Source organism: Oenanthe melanoleuca, chromosome 28, assembly GCF_029582105.1.
Source record: "Oenanthe melanoleuca isolate GR-GAL-2019-014 chromosome 28, OMel1.0, whole genome shotgun sequence".
Lineage (NCBI taxonomy): Eukaryota > Metazoa > Chordata > Aves > Passeriformes > Muscicapidae > Oenanthe > Oenanthe melanoleuca.
Window position 1 is genome coordinate 4,721,499 of NC_079361.1, and position 21,810 is coordinate 4,743,308.

Sequence of the window (21,810 nt, forward strand, 5' to 3'; positions counted from 1 at the left end):
TGTCGCGACAGGGAAGCTGTCAAACCTAACCGCCCCCCTTTTGAGCGGGAATGGTTCGCCCTGCACCCCCGCTGGCGCAGCGGATGGTTCATCCCGCGCCCCGCGGAGCGCGGCCGGACCGCACCACTGCGCGCTGCCGGAGGAGGGGGCGGCGCCCACCACCGCGCCGGGAGGGGTTGCTCCCCCCCCGCGTCCGCCCGCTGTCCATCAGAGCGCGCCGCCGAGCCAATCAGCGCCGCCCTCAGGGGCGCGCCCGTGACGTAGGGGTTCATTTGCATAGAGAGCCCCGCCCCTCAGCCGACGTCACCCGGGCTCCGCATCTGCTGCAGTCGCTGCGGGGAGGAGGCGGCGGCGCGAGCGCGGCAGAGGTGAGACCCCCCCCCCCACACCGGGACCCCCACCGGGACCCCCCCCACTGCGACACCCCCGCAGGGACCCCCCCCGAACCCCCTCTGTGACCCCCCCGGCACCGGGAGGGGAGGGGCGGCTGCAGCGGAGGAGGCGGGAGGCGAGGGGGGGATGATGATGATGGTGATGATGATGATGGATGCGGCGCGGGGGGGGCTGCGCAGGGCCTGGGGGGGGTCTCGGTGCGGCGGGGACCGAGTGGGTGCAGCGGGGTCGGGCCTGCGGGGAGGAGCAGGGGGTGACCCCCTCGCCACCAGCCCCGTGTGTACCCCCAGTCAGCGCCCTGAACCCCCCATTCAGCGCCCTGTCCCCCCTCAATCAGCACCCTGAACCCCCAATCAGCAGCGTGACCCCCCCATCATCGCCCTGTCCCCCCCCAGTCAGCACCGTGACCCCCCAGTCAGCACCGTGACCCCCCCAATCAGCACCCTGAACCCCCCAGTCAGCACCCTGAACCCCCCAATCAGCACCGTGACCCCCCCCAATCAGCACCCTGAACCCCCAATCAGCACCGTGACCCCCCCCAATCAGCACCCTGAACCCCCCAATCAGCACCCTGAGACCCCCCCATCAGCACCCTGACCCCCTTCCTTTCAACACTGCACCCCCCCAAACATCAGCACCTTGACCCCCCTGCATCCCCCCATGAACCCCTCCTCCACCAGCACCCCAAAATTCCCACCAGCGCCCTGCGCCCCCTCCCCGAGCTCCCCGCATCCCCTCTGCCCGAGCTCCATCCCCCTGCTCCACCCTCCAGCCTGGGCGAGCAGCCACCTCTGTGTCCCCCCTGCCTGGCATCACCTCCCCGCGGCTCCCTGTGCCACCCCAGTGCTCCATGTGCCACCCCAGGGTTCTGTGTCACCCCAGGCTCCCTGTGCCACCCCAGGGCTCCATGTGCCACCCCAGGGCTCCATGTGTCACCCCAGGCTCCCTGTGCCACCCCAGGGCTCCCTGTGCCACCCCAGGGCTCCATGTGCCACCCCAGGGTTCTGTGTCACCCCAGGCTCCCTGTGCCACCCCAGGGCTCCATGTGCCACCCCAGGGCTCCATGTGCCACCCCAGTGCTCCCTGTGCCACCCCAGGGCTCCCTGTGCCACCCCAGGGCTCCGTGTGTCCCCCCAGGGCTCCGTGTGTCCCCCCAGGCTCCCTGTGCCACCCCAGTGCTCCCTGTGCCACCCCAGGGCTCCGTGTGCTCCCCAGGCTCCCTGTGCCACCCAGGGCTCCGTGTGCCACCCAGGGCTCCCTGTGCCACCCAGTGCTCCCTGTGCCACCCCAGTGCTCCGTGTGTCCCCCCAAGCTCCCTGTGCCCCCCCAGGGCTCCCTGTGCCACCCCAGTGCTCCGTGTGTCCCCCCAGGCTCCCTGTGCCACCCCAGGGCTCCCTGTGCCACCCCAGGGCTCCCTGTGCCACCCCAGGCTCCGTGTGCCACCCCAGGCTCACTGTGCCACCCCAGGGCTCCCTGTGCCACCCCGGGCTCCGTGGCTGTGCGGGGCCATCGCCGCCGGTGCCATTTTGTCACCGGGAAGATGCGGGAGAGGCTGCGGCGCCCCGGCCGCGCCCCCAGCGCCACCGCGGCACGTCCTGGGAGCCACAATTGCCGTGGCAATTCCTGGGAACCATGGCAAATCCTGGGAGCCGTGGCAAATCCTGGGAGCCACGGCAGATCCTGGGAGCCACAGCAATTCCTGGGAGCCACGGCAATTCCTGGGAGCCGCAGCAATTCCTGGGAGCCGTGACAATTCCTGAGAGCTGTGGCAAATCCCGAGAGCCATGGCAGTTCCTGGGAGCCGTGGCAATTCCTGGCAGCCACAGCAAATCCTGGGAGCTGCATCAATTCCCGGGAGCTGCAGCAATTCCCAGGAGCCGTAGCAAATCCTGATAGCCACAGCAATTCCTGGCAGCCGTGGCAATTCCTGGGAGCCACGGCAATTCCTGGGAGCCACGGCAATTCCTGGGAGCTGCAGCAATTCCTGGGAGCCACGGCAATTCCTGGGAGCCACAGCAATTCCTGGGAGCTGCAGCAATTCCTGGGGTGGTGACAAACCCCGAGAGCCACGTGCCCCACGTTGGCTGTGGCGCTCTGGGGGTGACAGGAGGTGGCTTCTCCGAGCCTCCTCAGGGCCGAGTGACCCATCGATGGCCACACCTGAGCTGAAATAACTAAAACAAGTAAAACATTCCTGGTTCGTGCCGCCGGCGCTGGGAACCGGCCCCGCCACGGCCTCTCCCCACCTTGCAGATGGCGTCCGCTACCGACTCCCGCTACGGGCAGAAGGAATCCTCGGACCAGAACTTCGATTACATGTTCAAGATCCTGATCATCGGCAACAGCAGCGTGGGGAAAACCTCCTTCCTGTTCCGCTACGCCGACGACTCCTTCACGCCCGCCTTCGTCAGCACCGTGGGCATCGACTTCAAGGTCAAGACCATCTACAGGAACGACAAACGCATCAAGCTGCAGATCTGGGTGAGCAGGGGGAGCCGGGGGTGCCCCCGGGGCTGGGCTGGGCTGGGGTGGGGTGGGGAGGGGGAGGGTTGGTGTGGGGAGATGGTCAGTGTGGGGTGATGGTCGGTGAGGGGTGAGGGTCGGTGTGGGATGAGGGTTGGTGTGGGGAGATGGTCAGTGTGGGGTGATGGTCAGTGTGGGGTGATGGTCAGTGTGGGGTGATGGTGTGGGGTGATGGTCAGTGTGGGGTGATGGTCGGTGTGGGGTGATGGTCGGTGTGGGGTCAGTGTGGGGCAATGGTCAGTGTGGGGAGATGGTCAGTGAGGGGTGATGGTCAGTGTGGGGAGATGGTCAGTGTGGGGTGATGGTCAGTGGGGGTCGGTGTGGTGTGATGGTCACTGTGGGGGTGATGGTCGGTGAGGGGAGGGTGAGGGTCGGTGTGGGGTGATGGTCAGTGAGGGGTGAGGGTTGGTGTGGGGTGAGGGTTGGTGTGGGGAGATGGTCAGTGTGGGGTGATGGTCGGTGTGGGGTCGGTGTGGGGTGAGGGTTGGTGTGGGGTGATGGTCAGTGTGGGGAGATGGTGTGGGGTGATGGTCAGTGTGGGGTCGGTGTGGGGTGATGGTCACTGTGGGGTGATGGTCACTTTGGGGTGATGGTCGGTGTGGGGTGATGGTCACTCTGGGGTGATGGTCACTCTGGGGGATGATGGTCACTGTGGGATGACAATCACTCTGGGATGACAATCATTTTGGGGTGATGGTGACTCTGGGGTGATGGTCAGTGTGGGCTGATGGTCACTGTGGGATGATGGTCGCTCTGTGTTGATGGTCACTCTGGGGTGATGGTCACTTTGGGGTGATGGTTATTTTGGGGTGATGGTGAGTCTGGGATGATGGTCAGTGTGGGGTGATGGTCACTCTGAGGTGATGGTTATTTTGGGGTGATGGTCACTCTGTCCTGATGGTAACTCTGGGGTGATGGTGAGTCTGGGGTGATGGTTATTTTGGGGTGATGGTCACTCTGGGGTAACACTTCCTTGGGTGACAACCAGTTCAGAGCTGCCCCAGCCAGGATGAGGCTGGCTCTGCCCCCATGGCCCCCTGTGGGGGTGTCACTGCTCCCTGTGGGGGTGTCACTGCTCCCCGGGGGGGGTGTCACTGCTCCCCGTGGGGGTGTCACTGCTCCCCGGGGGGGTGACAGGTGCCACTGTGCTGTCCTGCCCCCAGGACACCCTGTGGGGGTGTCACTGCTCCCCGGGGGGGTGTCACTGCTCCCTGTGGGGGTGTCACTGCTCCCCTGGGGGGGTGACAGGTGCCACTGTGCTGTCCTGCCCCCAGGACACCCTGTGGGGGTGTCACTGCTCCCCTGGGGGGGTGTCACTGCTCCCCTGTGGGGGTGTCACTGCTCCCCCGGGGGGGTGTCACTGCTCCCCTGTGGGGGTGTCACTGCTCCCCCGGGGGGGTGTCACTGCTCCCCTGGGGGGGTGTCACTGCTCCCTTGGTGGGGGTGTCACTGCTCCCCGTGGGGGTGTCACTGCTCCCCGGGGGGGGTGTCACTGCTCCCCTGGGGGGGTGACAGTGGCACTGTGCTGTCCTGCCCCCAGGACACCCTGTGGGGGTGTCACTGCTCCCCCGGGGGGGTGTCACTGCTCCCCGGGGGGGTGTCACTGCTCCCCGGGGGGGTGACAGTGGCACTGTGCTGTCCTGCCCCAGGACACGGCCGGCCAGGAGCGGTACCGCACCATCACCACCGCCTACTACCGCGGCGCCATGGGCTTCATCCTCATGTACGACATCACCAACGAGGAGTCCTTCAACGCCGTGCAGGACTGGTGAGCAGCCGGGGGACACCCCAAAACCCCCCCGGCCGCCCCTCCCCACCCCTCTGATCCCGCTCTGCCTGCCCCAAGGTCCACCCAGATCAAGACCTACTCGTGGGACAACGCCCAGGTGCTGCTGGTGGGGAACAAGTGTGACATGGAGGACGAGCGCGTGGTGTCCTCGGAGAAGGGTCGCCAGCTCGCCGAGCACCTGGGTGAGCTGGGGAGGGGGGACCCCCTGCCAGGGCTGCCAGCCCCCAATTAACTTAATTAAGGGCTTAATTCCCTCCGTGTAATCGCTGCTGTCTGATATCAGCGGTGACTTCACACCTGGAGAGAAACCCCGGAGTCATCACACACCTTAAACTCTCTGAGAGATGCTCTGGGGGGAGGATTTGGGGTGGGAAAAACGAGATTTTGTGGGTGGTGGGGGCGGGTTGGAAACCCTTTAAATAATGAATGAGAGGAGGAGCAGCTGCTGGAGGCCGGGCACGGGGCTGGAAATTTGATGTGCGCGCATGTCCCATATCCCCTCTGTCCTTCTATCTGTCTGTCCCCGCCCTCTCCACGTTGTCCCCTCCCACCTCAGGCTTCGAGTTTTTCGAGGCCAGCGCCAAGGACAACATCAACGTGAAGCAGACCTTCGAGCGGCTGGTGGACATCATCTGCGAGAAGATGTCGGAGTCGCTGGACACGGCCGACCCCGCGGTCACCGGCGCCAAGCAGGGCCCCCAGCTCACGGACCAGCAGGCCCCCCCCCACCAGGACTGTGCCTGCTAGGGGCCAGCCCCCCCCCCAAGACCCCCCCCAAAAATCGGTCAGTGCACCCCAACCCCCCCCAGAGCTCCTCCTCTTGGGGGTCCCGCGGGGGCTTTTGCTGCTGATTCCTCCTACAAGGGCTGCAGCCCCTCTAGGAGCCCCCCACTCCCAGTTCATTAGGCTGTGCCCCCCCCTGCTCCCACCCCTTAATTTATTTTGAAGCCTGGGCTGGTAGAAGACTCCCCAGCTCCTCTCATTCTGCTTTTAATCACTGTTAAGAAACCATCACTCCCAGCCCCATTTCCCTGCTGATTCGCCCTGTCCTGGCACCTGGAGACCCCCCTGTCCTGGTACCCCCTGCCCTGGAGACCCCCCTACTCTGGTACCCCCTGTCCTGGCACCTGGAGACCCCCCTGCCCTGGGACCCCCTGTCCTGGTACCTCCTGTCTTGGGCCCCCCTGTCCTGGTACCCCCTGCCCTGGTATCCCCTGTCCTGGAGACCCCCCTACTCTGGTACCCCCTGTCCTGGCACCTGGAGACCCCCCTGCCCTGGGACCCCTGTCCTGGTACCCTCTGTCCTGGGACCCCCTGTCCTGGCACCTTGAGACCCCCCCCTGTTTTGGCACCCCCTGCCCTTTTTCCTACTCTAGGACCCCCTGACTTGGGGCCCCCCTAGTCTGGGACCCCCTGTCCTGGCACCTGGAGACCCCCCTGCTCTGGGACCCCCTTTCCTGGTACCCCCTGCCCTTTTTCCTGCTCTGGGATCCCTTGTCCTGGTACCCCCTACCCTGGAGACCCCCCTACTCTGGTACCCCCTGCCCTGAAACCCCCTGTCCTGGGGCTCCCCATCTCTGGTACCCCCCATCCTGGGGATCCCCCTGTCCTGGGGCTCCCCCTACCCTGGCACCCCCCATCTCTGGTACCCCCATCCCGGGGCTCCCCCTACCCTGAAACCCCTTCCCACCCTGTGGGTGCTGTGACAGGACCCCCCTCAATTCCCCTCTGTGTGTCCCCCCCCCCTTTTACCCCAGGAGTGGACAGGGGGGGCTCTTTGTGCCCTGTCCCTGCAGCTGGATGGATATTTCCTGACTCTTGTTTATTTGTATAAATAGATGCTAATTTATGCTCCCACCGTCTTCCTCCTTGTACATACAGAAATTCCTTGTAAATAACGTAGGAAGTGATGCTGTGACCTGCTGTGCTGTGGCTGTGGTGGTGCATTTATATATATATATATATATATATATATTCTGATTTTTTTTTTTTTTTTTTTTTTTTTTCTCTCAGTGTGGTAACCTTGCTTGTGAATATCACTTTTAAGGAAAAAAAAAAAATCCCCCCCTCCAACTGAACAACAAAACTCTTATTATTTAAATAAGATATAAAAAGGAAAAAGAAAAAAAAAAAAGGATTTAATCCATCAATGAGGTCGAGACAACTGGAGTGAACCTGCCCTGGGCTGGGCTCGTGGGGGGTGAGCAGGGCTGGGACCAGGGGCTGGTTTGCTCCAGGGATTTGGGATCTCGTGTTCCTGTAGTTCTGTGCTTCTGTGGAGACTGTGAATAAGTGGATATTCCCGTAGCCATGACAGAGCTGCCCTTTATTTATTTTTCCTGGAGCGCTGTGTCTTTATTTTACAGATTTTTCCCTCTATTTCCACCCCCACCCTCCAGTGATTCCATCTCCTTCCCTCCCCTTTTTCCCCCCCCTTTCCCTCTTTTTTGTGAAGTTTACTTATGGAAGAGTTACACTGTACTGTACAATAATGTCAAAAGTGTCAAAAAGAGTACAATTTCCTAAAAATCACTGTATTAAAAGAAATGTTGTGAAGAAATAAAACCGATGCTGATCAGAAGTTCCTGAGTTGCCAGAGAGCAGCAAAATTAATCTAATTTTTTTTTTTTTAATTCTTAAATTATCATCCCCCTGCTGCTGTTGAGGGAGGAGTTGTGTGACCAGCACATTAAGGCACAGCTTTAAAAATCAGGAAAAAAAAAAATTTTAAAAAAATCCCATTCAGGCACTTTTCATTGACAATGCAAATAATAATTCAATCCTTGGGTCGTGCAGGGAGCATCCAGCTCGCCCAGGGCTGGGAGCAGAGGGATGTGATGGCCCAAACTCTGCCAAAATTTGGCTCCAAACCCTTCCCCCCACCTCCTGAGCACTGCAGAGCCAGCGGGTGCAATCACATCCCTATTTATAGAGGATCCAGGTGGCTGCAGCCCCCGCCCGGAGCTGGGGGGAAACGGGAGCTGAGGCAGCCAGGGGGGAGTGGAGTCAATTTATCCCTGAGCTGCAGGAGGAAAAAGCAGGAGGGGAAGGAGAGAGGAGCTGCAGGGAGAGCTGGAATGAATCAGGGAGTGGGTTTGGCTTTGGGATGATCTTAAATCCCAAACTGCCCGGGCAGGGGCACCTTCCACCATCCCAGAGTGCTCCAACCTGGCTTTGGATTCTTCTGGGATCCAGCTCTGGGAATTCCATTCCAGGGTCTCCCCACCCTCACAGGGAAGAATTCCTTCCCAGGTTCTGCTCAGTGGGGATCCAGGTGGCACTGGGCTGGTTTGCTCTGGAGAGGGAACAAATCCAGCCAGGACCTTCCCAGCTCCTCCTCACCCCAGCTCCGGGGGCAAATCCCAGAAGAAATCACTTTACAGGTTATCCTGCAACAAGAGATTGTTACAAGCCCAACCCATGGCTGTAATTAGCAGATGAAATTAATCAGCAGCAGGCAGGTGTAGGGCTGGCCCTGGCCATCCATTCCCTCAGCTGGGGTGATGCACAATGCCCAGAAATCCATTTGGTGCAGGCAGGAGCCTCTGGAATGGCCTCATGTCCTCCCTATGCCCCAGCACTGCGCTGGCTCTGCCGAGGTGGATCCTGGAAAAAATAAAAAATAACAACAAAAAATCAGTGTGGTGGGTTGGTGTGGCCAGAAATGTGGATTCTGTCCCCATCTGTTGGACCCTGATCTCCTGGCACACATTATCTGCTCATGGGCCATCTTTAAACCAGCTGGGCAATCATCTTTATCTTCCCACAGCCCATCCTCCCTCCAGGAGATATCTCCTGTTCATGGCCAGTGAGTCCCAGGGCATGACTGATAAAATTCCATCATCCCACTGGGAGATGCTCCAGCCAGGGGAGGAGCCAAGCCTTTCCTACCCAGATAAAAACTGAGATTTGGGACAGCAAGTTTCCATCTTTCCACTGGATTCCAGAGGAAAGCCAGACCTTTGCACATCATCCCTGGAGCTTCAGAGGAAACTGCACCTTCTCCAGGAGCACTGCTCCAGCTGAACCACATCTGCCCCTGCAGGAGGATGCAGCCACCATTGAATGGGACTGTGCCAACACCCTGACTGACTGACGGGTGTCAGCTTGGATTCTGACTCTGGCAGGGCTGGGATTGTTCTGTGTAATACTGCATTTCTATTTTAATTTTCCTAGTCAAGAACTGTTATTCCTAATTCCCATATCTTTGCCTGAGAGCCCCTTAATTTCAAATTTATAATAATTTAGAGTGTGAGGGTTTACATTCTTAATTTCAAAGCTTCTGCCTTTATTGGCAGACACCTATCCTCCAAACCAGGACAACCAGGGATGAGCTGAGCATTCCCAGGGCTGGGGGAAGGGGCTCACCCTGTGTTTGAGGTAGGACAGGTAGGTGTCCCAGCCCAGGGTCACCACGTTGACATAAACCACACGGTAGGTGGGCGGCACGAAGAGGAAATTGAGGATCTGCGCCGCCGGCCACACGCACCAGTCAGCCTGGAAAGGAGCAGGAGCAGCTGGAAAGGAGCTTCCCTCTGCACCCAGCAGGGAGCACAGGGCAGCCCAGCCTGGGGGGTACCTTGTAGAATTCCCAAAATTTCTCCTTCAGCTCGTCCCAGCTCTCCTGGAGAGATTGGCCCTCCAAGGTGCCGCTGCCTGCGGGGACAGGTGAGGTCAGAGCTGGGGGAACTGGGGTGGGAAGTGCCCCAAAATGGGGAATTGGGGTGGGAATTGCTGGGAAATGCCCCAAACTGGGGAATTGGGGTGGGAAATGTCCAAAAATAGGGAATTGGGGTGGGAAATGTCCCAAAATGGGGAATTGGGGTGGGAATTGCTGGGAAATGTCCCAAAATGGGGAACTGGGGTGGGAATTGCTGGGAAATGCCCCAAACCCCTCCCAGTGTGGGTGGGGAGGGCAGTGGGGCACCATGCAGAGGAAGGGAGTCCCAGGAAATGGAAAAGTGGAAGGGAAGGGAAGGGAAGGGAAGGGAAGGGAAGGGAAGGGAAGGGAAGGGAAGGGAAGGGAAGGGAAGGGAAGGGAAGGGAAGGGAAGGGAAGGGAAGGGAAGGGAAGGGAAGGGAAGGGAAGGGAAGGGAAGGGAAGGGAAGGGAAGGGAAGGGAAGGGAAGGGAAGGGAAGGGAAGGGAAGGGAAGGCACTGATGTGTCTGGGGCCCGAGGGAATGGCTGGAGCTGTGTCAGGGCTTTGGGAAGGAGATCAGGGAAAGGTTCAGGGATTTGGGATGGAAATCAAAGAAAGGTTCAGGGATTTGGGATGGAAATCAAAGAAAGGTTCAGGGGGTTTTGGAATGGTGATCAGGGAGAGGTTCAGGGTTTTGGGATGGAGATCAGTGAAAGTTTCAGAGAATTTGGGATGGATTTCAGGGAAAGGTTCAGGAAATTTGGGATGGATTTCAGGGACAGGTTCAGGGGGTTTGGGATGGAGATCAGGGAAAGGCTCTGGAAATTTGGGATGGATTTCAAGAAAATGTTCAGGGTTCTGGGATGGATTTCAAGGAAAGGTTCAGGGTTCTGGGATGGAGATCAGGGAAGGGTCCAGGAAATTTGGGATGGATTTCAAGAAAATGTTCAGGCTTTTGGAGTGGATTTCAAGGAAAGGTTCAGGGGATTTTGGGATGGATTTCAAAGAAAGGTTCAGGGATTTGGGATGGAAATCAAAGAAAGGTTCAGGGTTCTGGGATGGAGATCAGGGAAGGGTTCAGGGTTTTGGGATGGATTTCAAGGAAAGGTTCAGGGTTTTGGGGTGGATTTCAAGGAAAGGTTCTCCCCCAGAGTGCGGCACTGAACCACCCCAGGGAACGAGCACAACCCCAGAGCTCCAGCCATTCCCAGGGTGGGATCCTGGGGTGTGTGTGTGTGTGCAGGGGCAGGGCAGGGTCCCACCTACCCAGGAAGAACCAGGCCCCCAGGCTGGGGGATGCCACCAGCTGGTCGATCAGGACCTTCTTGAGCACGGAGCGGAGGCGCCGCGCGCCGCGCGCGGGGAAGGCGGAGTCCAGCCACAGGTACCAGAAATGCATCAGCGGCCCCAGGCTGCAGCCCACCACAAACATCCTGCCTGCAACACAGGGGGCAGCAGGGCAGGGGCTCACCCCTCTGAGCGGGGAGAGCTGGGTGGGACACCCACAGGGATCCCTGGAATTGTCCGAGGCTGGAGAGGGGAAAATCCAGAGGAATCCTGGAGCTGTTTTCAGAGCCTGAAGGGGCTCCAGGAATGCTGGAGATGATTTGGGATGAAGGATGGAAGGACAGGACACAGGGAATGGCTCCAAACTGGAAAAGGGGAATTTGGGTGGGATACTGGGAAGGAATTCCTGACTGGGTTGGGATTCTCAGAGGTCCTGGATCCAGGAATTGTCCAAGGATGGAGAAGAGAAGCTCTGGAGAAATCCTGGAGCTGTTTCCAGAGCCTGAAGGAGAGTTGGAGAGGATTTGGGATGAGGGATGGAGGGACAGGACACAGGGAATGGAAATTCCAGGACACAGGGAATGGCTTCAAACTGGGAAAGGGGAATTAGGGTGGGATACTGGGAAGGAATTCCTGGCTGGGCTGGGATTTCCACAGCAGCCCCTGGATCCCTGGACTTGTCCAAGGTTGGAGAAGGGAAAATCCAGAGGAATCCTGGAGCTATTTCCAGAGCCTGAAGGGGCTCCAGGAATGCTGGAGAGGATTTGGGATGAAGGATGGAAGGACAGGACACAGGGAATGGCTTCAAACTGAAGAAGGGGAATCTGGGTGGGATATTGGGAAGGAATTCCTGGCTGGGTTGGGATTCTCAGAGCTCCTGGATCCCTGGAATTGTCCAAGGATGGAGAAGAGAAGCTCTGGAGAAACTTTGGAGCTGTTTCCAGGCTCCAGGAGGGCTGGAGAGGATTTGGGGTGAGGGATGGAAGAACAAGACACAGGGAATGGCTTCAAACTGGGAAAGGGGAATCTGGGTGGGATACTGGGAAGGAATTCCTGGCTGGGCTGGGATTTCCACAGCAGCCCCTGGATCCCTGGACTTGTCCAAGGCTGGAGGAGGGAAAATCCAGAGGAATCCTGGAGCTGTTCCAGAGCCTGAAGGGGCTCCAGGAATGCTGGAGATGATTTGGGATGAAGGATGGAAGGACAGGACACAGGGAATGGCTTCAAACTGGAAAAGGGGAATCTGGGTGGGATACTGGGAAGGAATTCCTGACTGGGTTGGGATTCTCAGAGCTCCTGGATCCCTGGAATTGTCCAAGGATGGAGAAGAGAAGCTCTGGAGAAATCCTGGAGCTGTTTCCAGAGCCTGAAGGAGAGCTGGAGAGGATTTGGGGTGAGAGATGGAGGGACAGGACACAGGGAATGGCTCCAAACTGGAAAAGGGGAATTTGGGTGGGATACTGGGCAGGATTTCCAGGCTGGGCTGGGATTCCCAGAGCAGCTGTGGCTGCCCCTGGATCCTGGGAGTGCCCAGGGCCGGGCTGGACTTTGGTGCTTGGGGCAGTGGGACGGTGTGAAGCTCTCCAGCTCTCCTGCGGGATGGGATCTGCCCAGCCCAGCCCATCCCAGCGCTCACCAGTGCGCCCCAGTTGCCGCTGGCTCTCGGGGTGCTTGCGGCGGTGCCATTCCTGCTGCAGGAGGTCCCCGGCCGCCAGCAGCCCCCCGCAGCTCAGGGTGTTGGTCAGGAGCAGCAGCCGCCCCGTGAACAGCGACTTCCAGGAGCGCAGGAGCATCGTGCGGCCGCGGCCCTGCGCCCAGTGCTCCCAGTCAGCGCCGGGCTCACTCCCAGTTCCCCCCAGTTATCCCGGTTATTCCCTCAGCTGTCCCAGTTAAACCCTCCCAGTCCCCCCACAGCCCCTCCTCGACCCCTCTGCCACCGCCCCAGTGCTCCCAGTGCCCCCCACAGCCCCCCAGTGCCCCCCACAGCCCCCCAGTGTCCCCCAGTGTCCCCCAGTGCTCCCAGTGCCCCCCGTCCTGACCCACTGGGCGCCCCCCCCGTTATCTCTGCACCCCTCCACTTACCCCGCTGGGTCCCCAGCGCCCTTTCCTGGACACCACCCCGGCTCCCGGTGCCTCCAGTTCCTCCCAGTCCCCCCCAGTTCTCCCCGTGCCCCCCCCCCCCGCCACTACCGGGCGTTACCGCCACCCGCACGCGGAACTGGGCGAGTGTCACGTGACAGCAACGACTTCCGCTTCCTGCCGCCGCCATGACACCTACCGAGGCACAGGGCGCCGCCATGACACCTACCGAGGCACAGGAGGCCGCCATGACACCTACCGAGGCACAGGAGGCCGCCATGACACCTATGAGGCAGCAGCTCGCCCGGGGCTCGTGGTGAGGAGATGGGGATGGTCCAGGGGATCCCCGCGGTGCCCCAGCCCTGCCCCGTCCCTGACCCCTCGGTTTTGGGGAGCTGTCGCTCCTGGGGGGTGGCTGTGATGGATGTCAGCAGTGCTGGGATCACTGCTCTCCCCACTCTGCTGGTGGCATTTGGGTCCCCCAGGTGTGGGGATGCTGCTGAGATGCTCCAGGCTGTCCCCAGAGCCTTCAGAATTTTTTGAGAAGCTTCTGTTTGGAGCTTGAACATCAACTCTGTGTCATTTTGCTTGTGGGGTTTTGGATGTTGCTGCTCCTCGCCCTGGGAGTTGGTCACTCCCAAGGACATCCTGGTGGGAACGTTCCCAGCCATGGGGGGCAGCTCTGGATGTGAACTGGAGGCAGAGATCCCTCAGTTTGTCTGCCAGGATTGATGTGGGGCAGGAAGGCAAAAAAAAACTCAGCAGCTTCTAAAAGCATCATTTTTATTGCAGCTGCCAGAGCAGCCCTGCTCCTGCTCCCAGCCCATCCAAACCCCTCCAGGAGCAGGACAGGGCCTGGCCAGCCCTACCTGTAGGAATTGGCCTTGTGCTTTGGCAGGAAGGTGAAGCTGGGCGGGACAGGGCCCAGGAGCAGCTCACTGGGAGAAAGAATCAATTAGAGAATTAACTCACAGACCTTAAACTCATCCAGTGCCATGGGCAGCGACACCTGTGGCTCTGCCACGTCCCTTTTTAAATCTAAATGAGATTTATTACCTTATTCTGATCCAATCATCCACGTTCTGGCTGGCCATGAGGGTCTCCAGGTAGTCCCTGCCCAGGTAATAGGGTGGCCTCTCGTTGATTCTCTGAGGTAGATGTTCCAACAATCCAACTGGAATGTACCTGGAATAAAATGAAATGTGACAGCAGTGAGCACTAGGGATTCATTAATTATTGTTTAGAGATGCTGCTGGCTGGGCAGCATTACCTGCACAGGAAGGAGAGCCATTCCAGCAGGAATTTCCTGGTTTTCTCCACTCCCTGAGTGTCTGAGCCCCAGTGCTCCAGGCCATAGTTGGTGAAGTCCTTGAGGATGTCAAATCTCTCTCTGGAGGAGATATCCCAGTGCCTCTGCTCCTTGATTTCCGTGAAAAGCCAGGGTTTGATGAGTGCCCCTCTGCAGCCAAAAAAAGGGAAAGGGATTGTTATTCCCATCACTGAAGATTTGAGACACTTTCCAGCACTGATCTCCCATCCAATTCTGCTTTAAATCTCCTTTTCCATTCCAACAAGAAGTTCCAACTGCTACAAATGGATTTTACCCATTTTCAGAGTGGTTTCACTGAGAGGAAATTCCATGCTTTGGGTTTGTTTAGGGATTTTTTTTAATTTTTTTTTTTTCCTCCTCTTGAACCACCAGAGCTCAGGAGTGAAGGGAAACACAGACACTTGCCTTGCAATCATGATTCCAGAAACTCCCATCTGCATGGCTCGATTTGCATCTTCATAGGACAAAATATCCCCATTTCCTGCCCAGAAAGGAGGGAGAAGCCAGAGGTCAAAGTGATCCATGAGGACAAGTCAAAGTGAGCTAATCCAGGCATGGGATAAAATTCAAAATGGACACAATGTCCAAGAGCCAGATGGTCCAAAGAGGCTCCTGGTTTGGATTCCCAGGGATGTTTCTCTGATGGATGTTCCCTTACAAGGAAAAAAGGAGTTTTCTCCTCTTTTCTCCTTCACTCTCAGCTCATTTCCCTGAAGGTTTAGGGATTTTGTACCACAGGGGCAAGAAAACACCTTTAAAACCTGAGTAATTCATGTCCCTTCCCTCTGGTACATCAGCAGCACCAGGGATGCTCCAACCTTTTCCCCATGCTAAGCATCCTTGGGAATTGGGGTGTTTTCCCTATTTTTGAAGGAATTTGAAACAAAACATGTAAGAGCCTGTAAGAGGGATGGGAACTCCAGGCTGGGCTCTTTAAAATGCTGTTTGTTGTATTTAAAATGCTGTTTGTTGTATCCACTGGAATCCAGAGGAAAGCCAGACCTTTCCACATCATCCCTGGAGCTTCAGAGGAAACTGCACCTTCTCCAGGAGCACTGCTCCAGCTGAACCACATCTGCCCCTGCAGGAGGATGCAGCCACCATTGAATGGGACTGTGCCAACACCCTGACTGACTGACGGGTGTCAGCTTGGATTCTGACTCTGGCAGGGCTGGGATTGTTCTGTGTAATACTGCATTGCTATTTTAATTTTCCTAGTCGAGAACTGTTATTCCTATTCCCACATCTTTACCTGAGAGCCCCTTAACTTCAAAACTGTAATAATTTAGAGGGAGAGGGTTTACATTGTCCATTTCAAAGAGAAGTTTTGCCTTTACTGGGTGTCAGCTTGGATTCTGACTCTGGCAGGGTTTGGGATTGTTCTTTGTAATACTGAATTTCTATTTTAATTTTCCTAGTCGAACTGTTATTCCTAATTCCTCTATCTTTACCTGAGAGCCCCTTAACTTCAAAACTGTAATAATTTAGAGGGAGGGGGTTTACACTGTCCATTTCAAAGAGAAGTTTTGCCTTTCCTGGCAGAGCTGTCCCTGCAAGCAGCACAGGAGGAGGCAGCCCCACGTACCGAAGAGCGGCATGGGGCGGGCGAGGCGCGCGCACTCGGCGATGTAATCCCAGTCTGCACTCCGTGTGTACCTCTGCTCCCGGGACCTCCCGTGCAGCTGTGGAGACACCCAGGCACACCCTGCTGGGCAGGCAGGGAGGGACAGGGGGCACAGACAGCAGGATGGGGAAAGGAAGCTCGGGAGTGGCTTTGGGATTGCCATCGGGGTCGGTCTCGGGCTAGGTGAGGGATTTTTTGGGATCCACCTCTGGGTTTGACTCTGGGTTTACAGAGCTGGGTGATGTTTGGGTATTTGTGAGCCAGAGTAAGAAATGGCTCTCCCCAGGGGATGTGCTGTGGGCCAGAATTAATCCCCACACAAAGAGCTGATCCCACATTTCCCGCTCCTGACTGGGAGAAACTTCTGCTCCAGAGCACTGCAGGAACCATCTGTGGCTCCCTCATCCCTGGAAGGGTCCAAGGCCAGGCTTGGCAGGGACTGGAGCACAGAATCATAGTGGAATCACAGAAATCATAGTGGAAAGTGCCCCATGGCCCATGGTAGGATGGGATCAGCTTTAAGGTCCCTTCCCAAACCATTCTGGGATTCCATGATCCCAAAGCTCAGAAGCAGGCGGGAAAACACTCTCTGCACCTGAATTTTCCTGTTATTTATTTATTTTAGCAGAGGACACTAAAAGGCAGGGGAAGGTCACCCCCAGCTGATCTCCAGGCCACCAAGCCCACCCGTGTGCCCCCGTACCGTGACCATGGACGCTCCCCACTCCCGGATCCTGGGGATGATTTTGTGAGCCACGTTCACCTTCTCCTGCACCCCAGTGCGAATCTTCACTGTCAGTGGGACATCCAGCACCTGCAGAGGTGGGAAGGTGAGGCCAGGCAGGACTGGGCTCCATCAGCTCAGCTGCAGCTGCTCCAACTCACCGAGTTCATCCCGCGGACGATCTGCTCGAACTTGTTGGAGCGAGTCATCAGAGCACAGCCTCCTCCCTGAGGGACACAACATGGCACACTCAGGGCTTTCCTCACAGTGGACACTCCCTGGAGCTGCTCAGGTTAAGCTTGAAGCATCTCAAGGTTTGGACAAAGTGGATCCTTCAACCAAAAAAAACTCCAGAGTCCCAGATCCCGCCACCATTCCCTGCTCCTTGAGCAGCTTATTCCCCTTCTCACTGAGATCTCCTGAACTGGGAGCTCTGGATCAGACTGGAAAGAGCACTCAGGCAGCAGGGGATGAGGGAGAAGACAAGGATTCATGGAAGGAAAACACATCACAGAACTTCTCACCTTCTTGTAGACCAGGTCAATGGGACACCCGACGTTGATGTCAACAAAGTCCACGTTGATCGTCCTGTTGAGGAGCTCTGCACACTTGGTCATGGTGTCTGGAAAGGCTCCCTCCAGCTGCCAACGGGAAACAGCTTCCCTGAGTTCCAGGGGCAGCTCTTGCCCTGGGAGGTGAGCTGTGGGTGGGTTATGGGGAGGTGACACTCACCTGCACCCCGAAGATGTCCTCGGTGTGGTGGCGCTTGAGCAGAGCCCACTCAGAGGACTGGCCCTGCAGCAGGTTGGTGCACACAGCCATCTCCCCACAGGTGACATCTGCCCCAAAACGTTTGCAGATCCGTCGGAAAGGGAGGTTCCCACACTGCCAGGCACAGCAGGGACAGGGATTGTGAGATCTGCTCTGCTCCAGCTGTGAGTTTTGGCACGAGGATGGAGTGATCGACCTACCGTGGTCAGAGGAGCCAGGTAGAGCTTGCCTTGGATCTCCAGCTGGAAAACAGGGATGGAGGCTCAGGTTAGCAGAGCTGCAATGGTTTTTGTGGAATCACAGAATGGTCTGGCTTGGAAAGGGTCTTAAGGATCCAGTTCCATGCCCTGGCCATGGTTAACAACACCTTCCACTATCCCAGGGTGCTTCAAGCCTGTCCAGCCTGGCCTTGGACACTTCAGGGATGAGGCAGCCACAGCTTTTCTGGGAATTCCATCCCAGCCCCTCCCCAACCTCACAGGGAGGAATTCCTGCCCCATGTAAGCAATGCCCTGCCTGCCTCTCCCAGCTAAAGGCTCTCCAAGGGGTTTCCCTTCCATCTTTCCATGCAAGATCTCCACCATGGGATCAGGACACAAGGGACTCTCACCTTCTTCTTCTCACACGGCCGCAGCTTCGTGATGTCTTCATCTGTCAGTGGGCCCAGGGTTGGGATGGAGGGAGCACCCTCAGCCCTTTGGGAACTCTGCAAGGCCTCAGGTTTGGGATCACTCTCAGCCCCTTGGGAATTTGGCAGGGTCTCAGGTTTGGGATCACCCTCAGCCCCTTGGGAATTTGGCAGGGTCTCAGGTTTGGGATCACCCTCAGCCCTTTGGGAACTCTGCAGGGCTTCAGGTTTGGGATCATCCTCAGCCCCCCTGGAGCTCTGCAGGATCTCAGGTTTGGGATCACCCTCAGCCCCTTGGGAATTTGGCAGGATCTCAGGTTTGGGATCACCCTCAGCCCCTTGGGAATTGGGCAGGGCCTCAGATTTGGGATCTTCTCCCTGCTCCTGCAGCTCTCCCAGGCCCTCCTGGGGTGCAGTGCAGTTGGAGCCCCCCTCTGCGGAGCCCCCCTTGGCTTTGCCTCCCTTCCCAGCACGGAGCCCACGCAGAAACTCCTCAGCCTTGTGGAAGCCGAACTTCCTCTTGCGCAGCTGCTGCTGGAGCTCCTTGGACAGGCTGTTCCTCACCAGCAGCTTCCCTTCCCACTGCTGGGCCAGGGCGGCGTTCACCAGGTTCTGGTGGCCATCCCCGAGGTGGGACTGGCCAAAGCGGCAGGTGAGGCCGTAGGGACAGCGGCCGAAGGTGTCGAAGAGGACGCAGCGCTGGCCCAGGTCGGCCGGTTTGGCCGCCAGGTACTCGGACACGTCGTGCAGGAAGCGGCAGCGCGGCCCGAAGCGGCACTGCCCGCCACAGCCCTGGGCAGGGAGAGGTGGGGATGGAGCAGCACGGCCCAGAACGGCTCTGGGGAGGGTGGGATTGCTGCCAGGGATGTGCTGCAGGGGAGGGTGAAGGGAAGGTGACATTCACTTGTGTTTTTATGGAATTCCTCATTGGTTTGGGTTGGAAACAACCATAAACCCCATCCAGTCCCTCCCACAGAGACACCTTGCACTGTCCCAACATCAGCTGTTGAAAGCTGTTTGTCCTCCTGGAGAGCAGAACAAAGTGTTCTTCCACCCCCAAACCCTCCCCTGGGGCTGCTGGTTCTTTACTAATTTTTCATTTCCACCGGTTTTATCAGAGAAAAATTTGGGATTTTCTTGGTCCTGCCTTGCTGGAGGGTATGGATACACAGGATGCTGTTCCCTGCTCCTGCCCTCATCTCCAGGGTGAAATCTGAACTGGAGGCATCTGATTATCATGGAATTCCAGACTGGGAATTTAAATATCCAGTGCCACCCATGGGTAAGGGACACCTCCCACTGTCCCAGGCTGCTCCAAGCCCCATCCAACCCGGCCTTGGACACTTCCAGGCACCAGGGCCAGCCACAGCTGCTCTGGGCCCCCTGTGCCAGAGCCTCCCCACCCTCCCAGGGATGAACTCCTTCCCAAAACGCCACCTAACCCAGCCAGAGCAGGGCCCTGTGTCACACCTGTGTCACCGAGGGGCACAGCCTGCTCTGCTCGTAGCAGCTGGGTTTCATGCAGGGGCGGCTCTTGTTCTGCCCTCGGGCTCTCTTCTTCTCCGGGCGCTCCTTCTCCTCCTCTCCAGCATTCCCTCGGCTTTCCCCATCCTGCCCGAGCTCCTCTGCCTTCACCCTCTTGGCCGGGGGCTCACCCTGGGCATTGCTGGCCTGCTCCTCTTCCTCCTTCTCCTCCTTTTCCTGCTCCTCCTCCTCGCCCCCTGCCCGCAGGTAGGCGTGGAACTGCTCCTTGGAGGTGAGGAACCTGCGGGAAAGGGGGAGTCCGTGGAAAAAGGGGGTCAGGAGGGGGTTTTTATGGGGCAGGGCATGGACTGGGGGTTTGGAGAAGTCAGGAATGTACTGGGGGGTCACGGAATGTACTGGGAGGGGGATATGGAGAGATGGGGAACGCACCAGGGGGTTGATGAAGGGACAGGTACCAGAGGGGTTATGGAGGGATCGGGCAGGTACTGGGGGGTCGGTAATGTACCGGGGGGTTATGGAGGGACCGGGCAGGTACCAGTGCGGTTATGGAGGGACAGGGCAGGTACCAGAGAAGGTTATGACGGGACCGAGCCCGTTCTGGGGGGGTTCAGCAGGGCTCGGGCAGCACCGAGGCCCCGATCCCGCACTCACCGGGCTCGAACCGGCGCCACGCCGGGCGCCGCCATGCTGCCGCGCGCGGCGATGACGTAATGCGGGGCGAGGGGCACGTGACCGAGCGCGCGCGGCGGGGGCTATAAAAAGGCCCCGCGGAGGCGCGGCCCCCTCAGAGCGGCGGGAGCCGCGGCCGAGTGGCGTGAGCTCTGTGTCGCTTTATCCACTCCCCAAGGCCAACAGCCCCTCATGGGTGTCACGGTTGCCTAAGCAGGAAAGGAAGCCCATTGTAGCCAGGAGAAGTGTCGTCCCTTGTGGCAGCTCCTTAAAGCTTCTCTTCGGGCATACCTGGGTGTGAGGGGGTCCCAGCTGCTGGCCCAGGCCTGGCCCCTGAGGGTGATCCCCTCACCCCTGTGATCACTCTTTTCAATTTAGAACTGAACAGCATCATGTCAGCCAGACACACAAAGTGCCACTTCATCTTTCCTTCAACAATGATTTCTTCTATTTTTGGGGGTGTCTGCCTCTCCCTCCTCCTCACCGCTATCAGGGGAGAGGATGGAGCTCTACAGAGATGCAGGATATTTGTTATATATATTTATTTTTTTGTCATTTTAGGGTTGTTTTTAAGCAGTAAATGCAAGGACTGAAGGGATGAACCAGCTCTTGCTCACAAGCTGCCTGGAGCGTTCAGGCTGCCCTTGCCTTCGGTCCGTGGGTGGAAGTTTGGGCTGAAAACCAAATTAACACGTCAAGCGTGGTGTGCTTGACCTTTCCTCCCTCCCCTGTCGCTGCCACGAGTTCCCTGTGCTTGTGCCAGTCCTTACACCCTCTCCTGGTCCACAGCCCTCCGTGCTCCTGCCGTGTGTGAGCAGGAAAGGTTCTGTGAGGGGGCTGATGTCTCTGGGTGACGTGTTTGGAGCCCTCCTGGATGACGTTTCCTTGGCCTGGGGTGCTGAGAGGGTGAAAAAAGGCTGTGAAATCCAAGTGAAGCAAGGTCTGGGCTCCATCTTTCCCATCCCACACCCTGTGCTGAATCCAAGGAGGTTTTTTAGCTGGGTTAAAACCACCCATGAGGCTGGACATGGGGTTAACCCTGCTCTGTGGATGTACCCACGAGGAGACAGCTTCACTCGTGGGTTTAATCCTAATTTATGAGCTGCTGGAATCTCTGGAATTGTGACTGCTCATGGTGTTGGTGTTGATATTGTTTATGGGCACTGCAGAGTTGAATTCTGGTGTTTTCCTGTTTTAGCTCAGCTCTTTCCAGGTGCTCCACCAGAAACAGCTTTTGGGAGGAGCTGGGAGCCTGCTGTGTGCTCCTGCTGCTGCCAAGGATGGGCAGGTTGCACCATGGGGCCAGGCTGCTGTGGGAAGAGCTTTGGGCTGATTGGGTATTAATTAGTTCTGGAGTGAAATATGAGGAATGCAAAATGCTATTTTAAGCTTCAGCTTGGCCAGGGGAAGGAAGGAAGGAAGGAAACGAGGCTCTGGGGATGAATGAAGTGATTTCACTGCTGTTTTTGTGGGGCAGTAAGCCCAAAGTCAGAGTGCTTTGGGCTGGCTGCACCCAGCTGAGGTCAGGCTTAGCATCTAATCCCTGCTCAGGGCTCTGCCTCGGCAGCTTTACGAGGATGAGCTTCCCAACAAAGCCTTTCCCAGGCTGGACAGGGCTTGGAGCAACCTGGTCTAATGGAAGATGTCCTTGGGTGGGAATGGATGAGCTTTGAGGTTTCTTCCAAACCATTCTCTCTGCTGGGTTTGCAGAGGTGCTGGCTCTTGTCTCCTTGGTCTTTTCACCCCTTCAGGTCATGCTGAGGTTGGAATGAGGAGCTGGATAAATTAGGGTGAATGCAGAGCTTGGAAGGCCAGAGCTGTCACTCCCACATCCTCCAGCAGCACTGAAGCAGCTCCAGAGAAAACCAA

At 57.8% G+C, this 21,810-nt stretch overlaps 3 protein-coding genes across 4 annotated transcripts; 1 reads left to right on the forward strand and 2 right to left on the reverse strand.

Annotated features, from left to right (window-relative positions):
• The first annotated feature begins 272 nt into the window (after positions 1–272).
• On the forward strand, positions 273–7,318 carry RAB3A (RAB3A, member RAS oncogene family). Its single transcript, XM_056512655.1, has 5 exons — positions 273–368; positions 2,647–2,874; positions 4,566–4,684; positions 4,763–4,887; positions 5,262–7,318. Exons 2-5 carry the CDS (start codon positions 2,647–2,649, stop codon positions 5,450–5,452), a joined length of 663 nt encoding a protein of 220 aa, XP_056368630.1. The 5' UTR covers positions 273–368; the 3' UTR covers positions 5,453–7,318.
• Positions 7,319–7,320: 2 nt separating this feature from the next.
• MPV17L2 (MPV17 mitochondrial inner membrane protein like 2) lies at positions 7,321–13,026 on the reverse strand. 2 transcript variants are annotated; one of them, XM_056512653.1, is made up of 6 exons: positions 12,832–13,026; positions 12,268–12,439; positions 10,611–10,781; positions 9,285–9,361; positions 9,074–9,202; positions 7,321–8,311 (listed from the first exon to the last, which is right to left on the reverse strand). In XM_056512653.1, the coding sequence occupies exons 1-6, from the start codon at positions 12,988–12,990 to the stop codon at positions 8,273–8,275; spliced, it is 747 nt and encodes a 248-aa protein (XP_056368628.1). In that variant the 5' UTR covers positions 12,991–13,026; the 3' UTR covers positions 7,321–8,272. The 2 variants fall into 2 exon arrangements, with proteins under 2 accessions (XP_056368628.1, XP_056368629.1); XM_056512654.1 differs by lacking the exon at positions 12,832–13,026 and adding an exon at positions 12,714–12,807.
• A 450-nt stretch (positions 13,027–13,476) lies between these two features.
• Positions 13,477–19,975, reverse strand: DUS3L (dihydrouridine synthase 3 like). Its single transcript, XM_056512652.1, has 13 exons — positions 19,924–19,975; positions 19,258–19,552; positions 17,770–18,579; positions 17,360–17,401; positions 17,121–17,273; positions 16,913–17,029; positions 16,550–16,615; positions 16,368–16,478; positions 15,626–15,722; positions 14,446–14,521; positions 13,981–14,169; positions 13,767–13,895; positions 13,477–13,648 (listed from the first exon to the last, which is right to left on the reverse strand). The coding sequence occupies exons 1-13, from the start codon at positions 19,956–19,958 to the stop codon at positions 13,576–13,578; spliced, it is 2,193 nt and encodes a 730-aa protein (XP_056368627.1). The 5' UTR covers positions 19,959–19,975; the 3' UTR covers positions 13,477–13,575.
• Between the last annotated feature and the right edge of the window lie 1,835 nt (positions 19,976–21,810).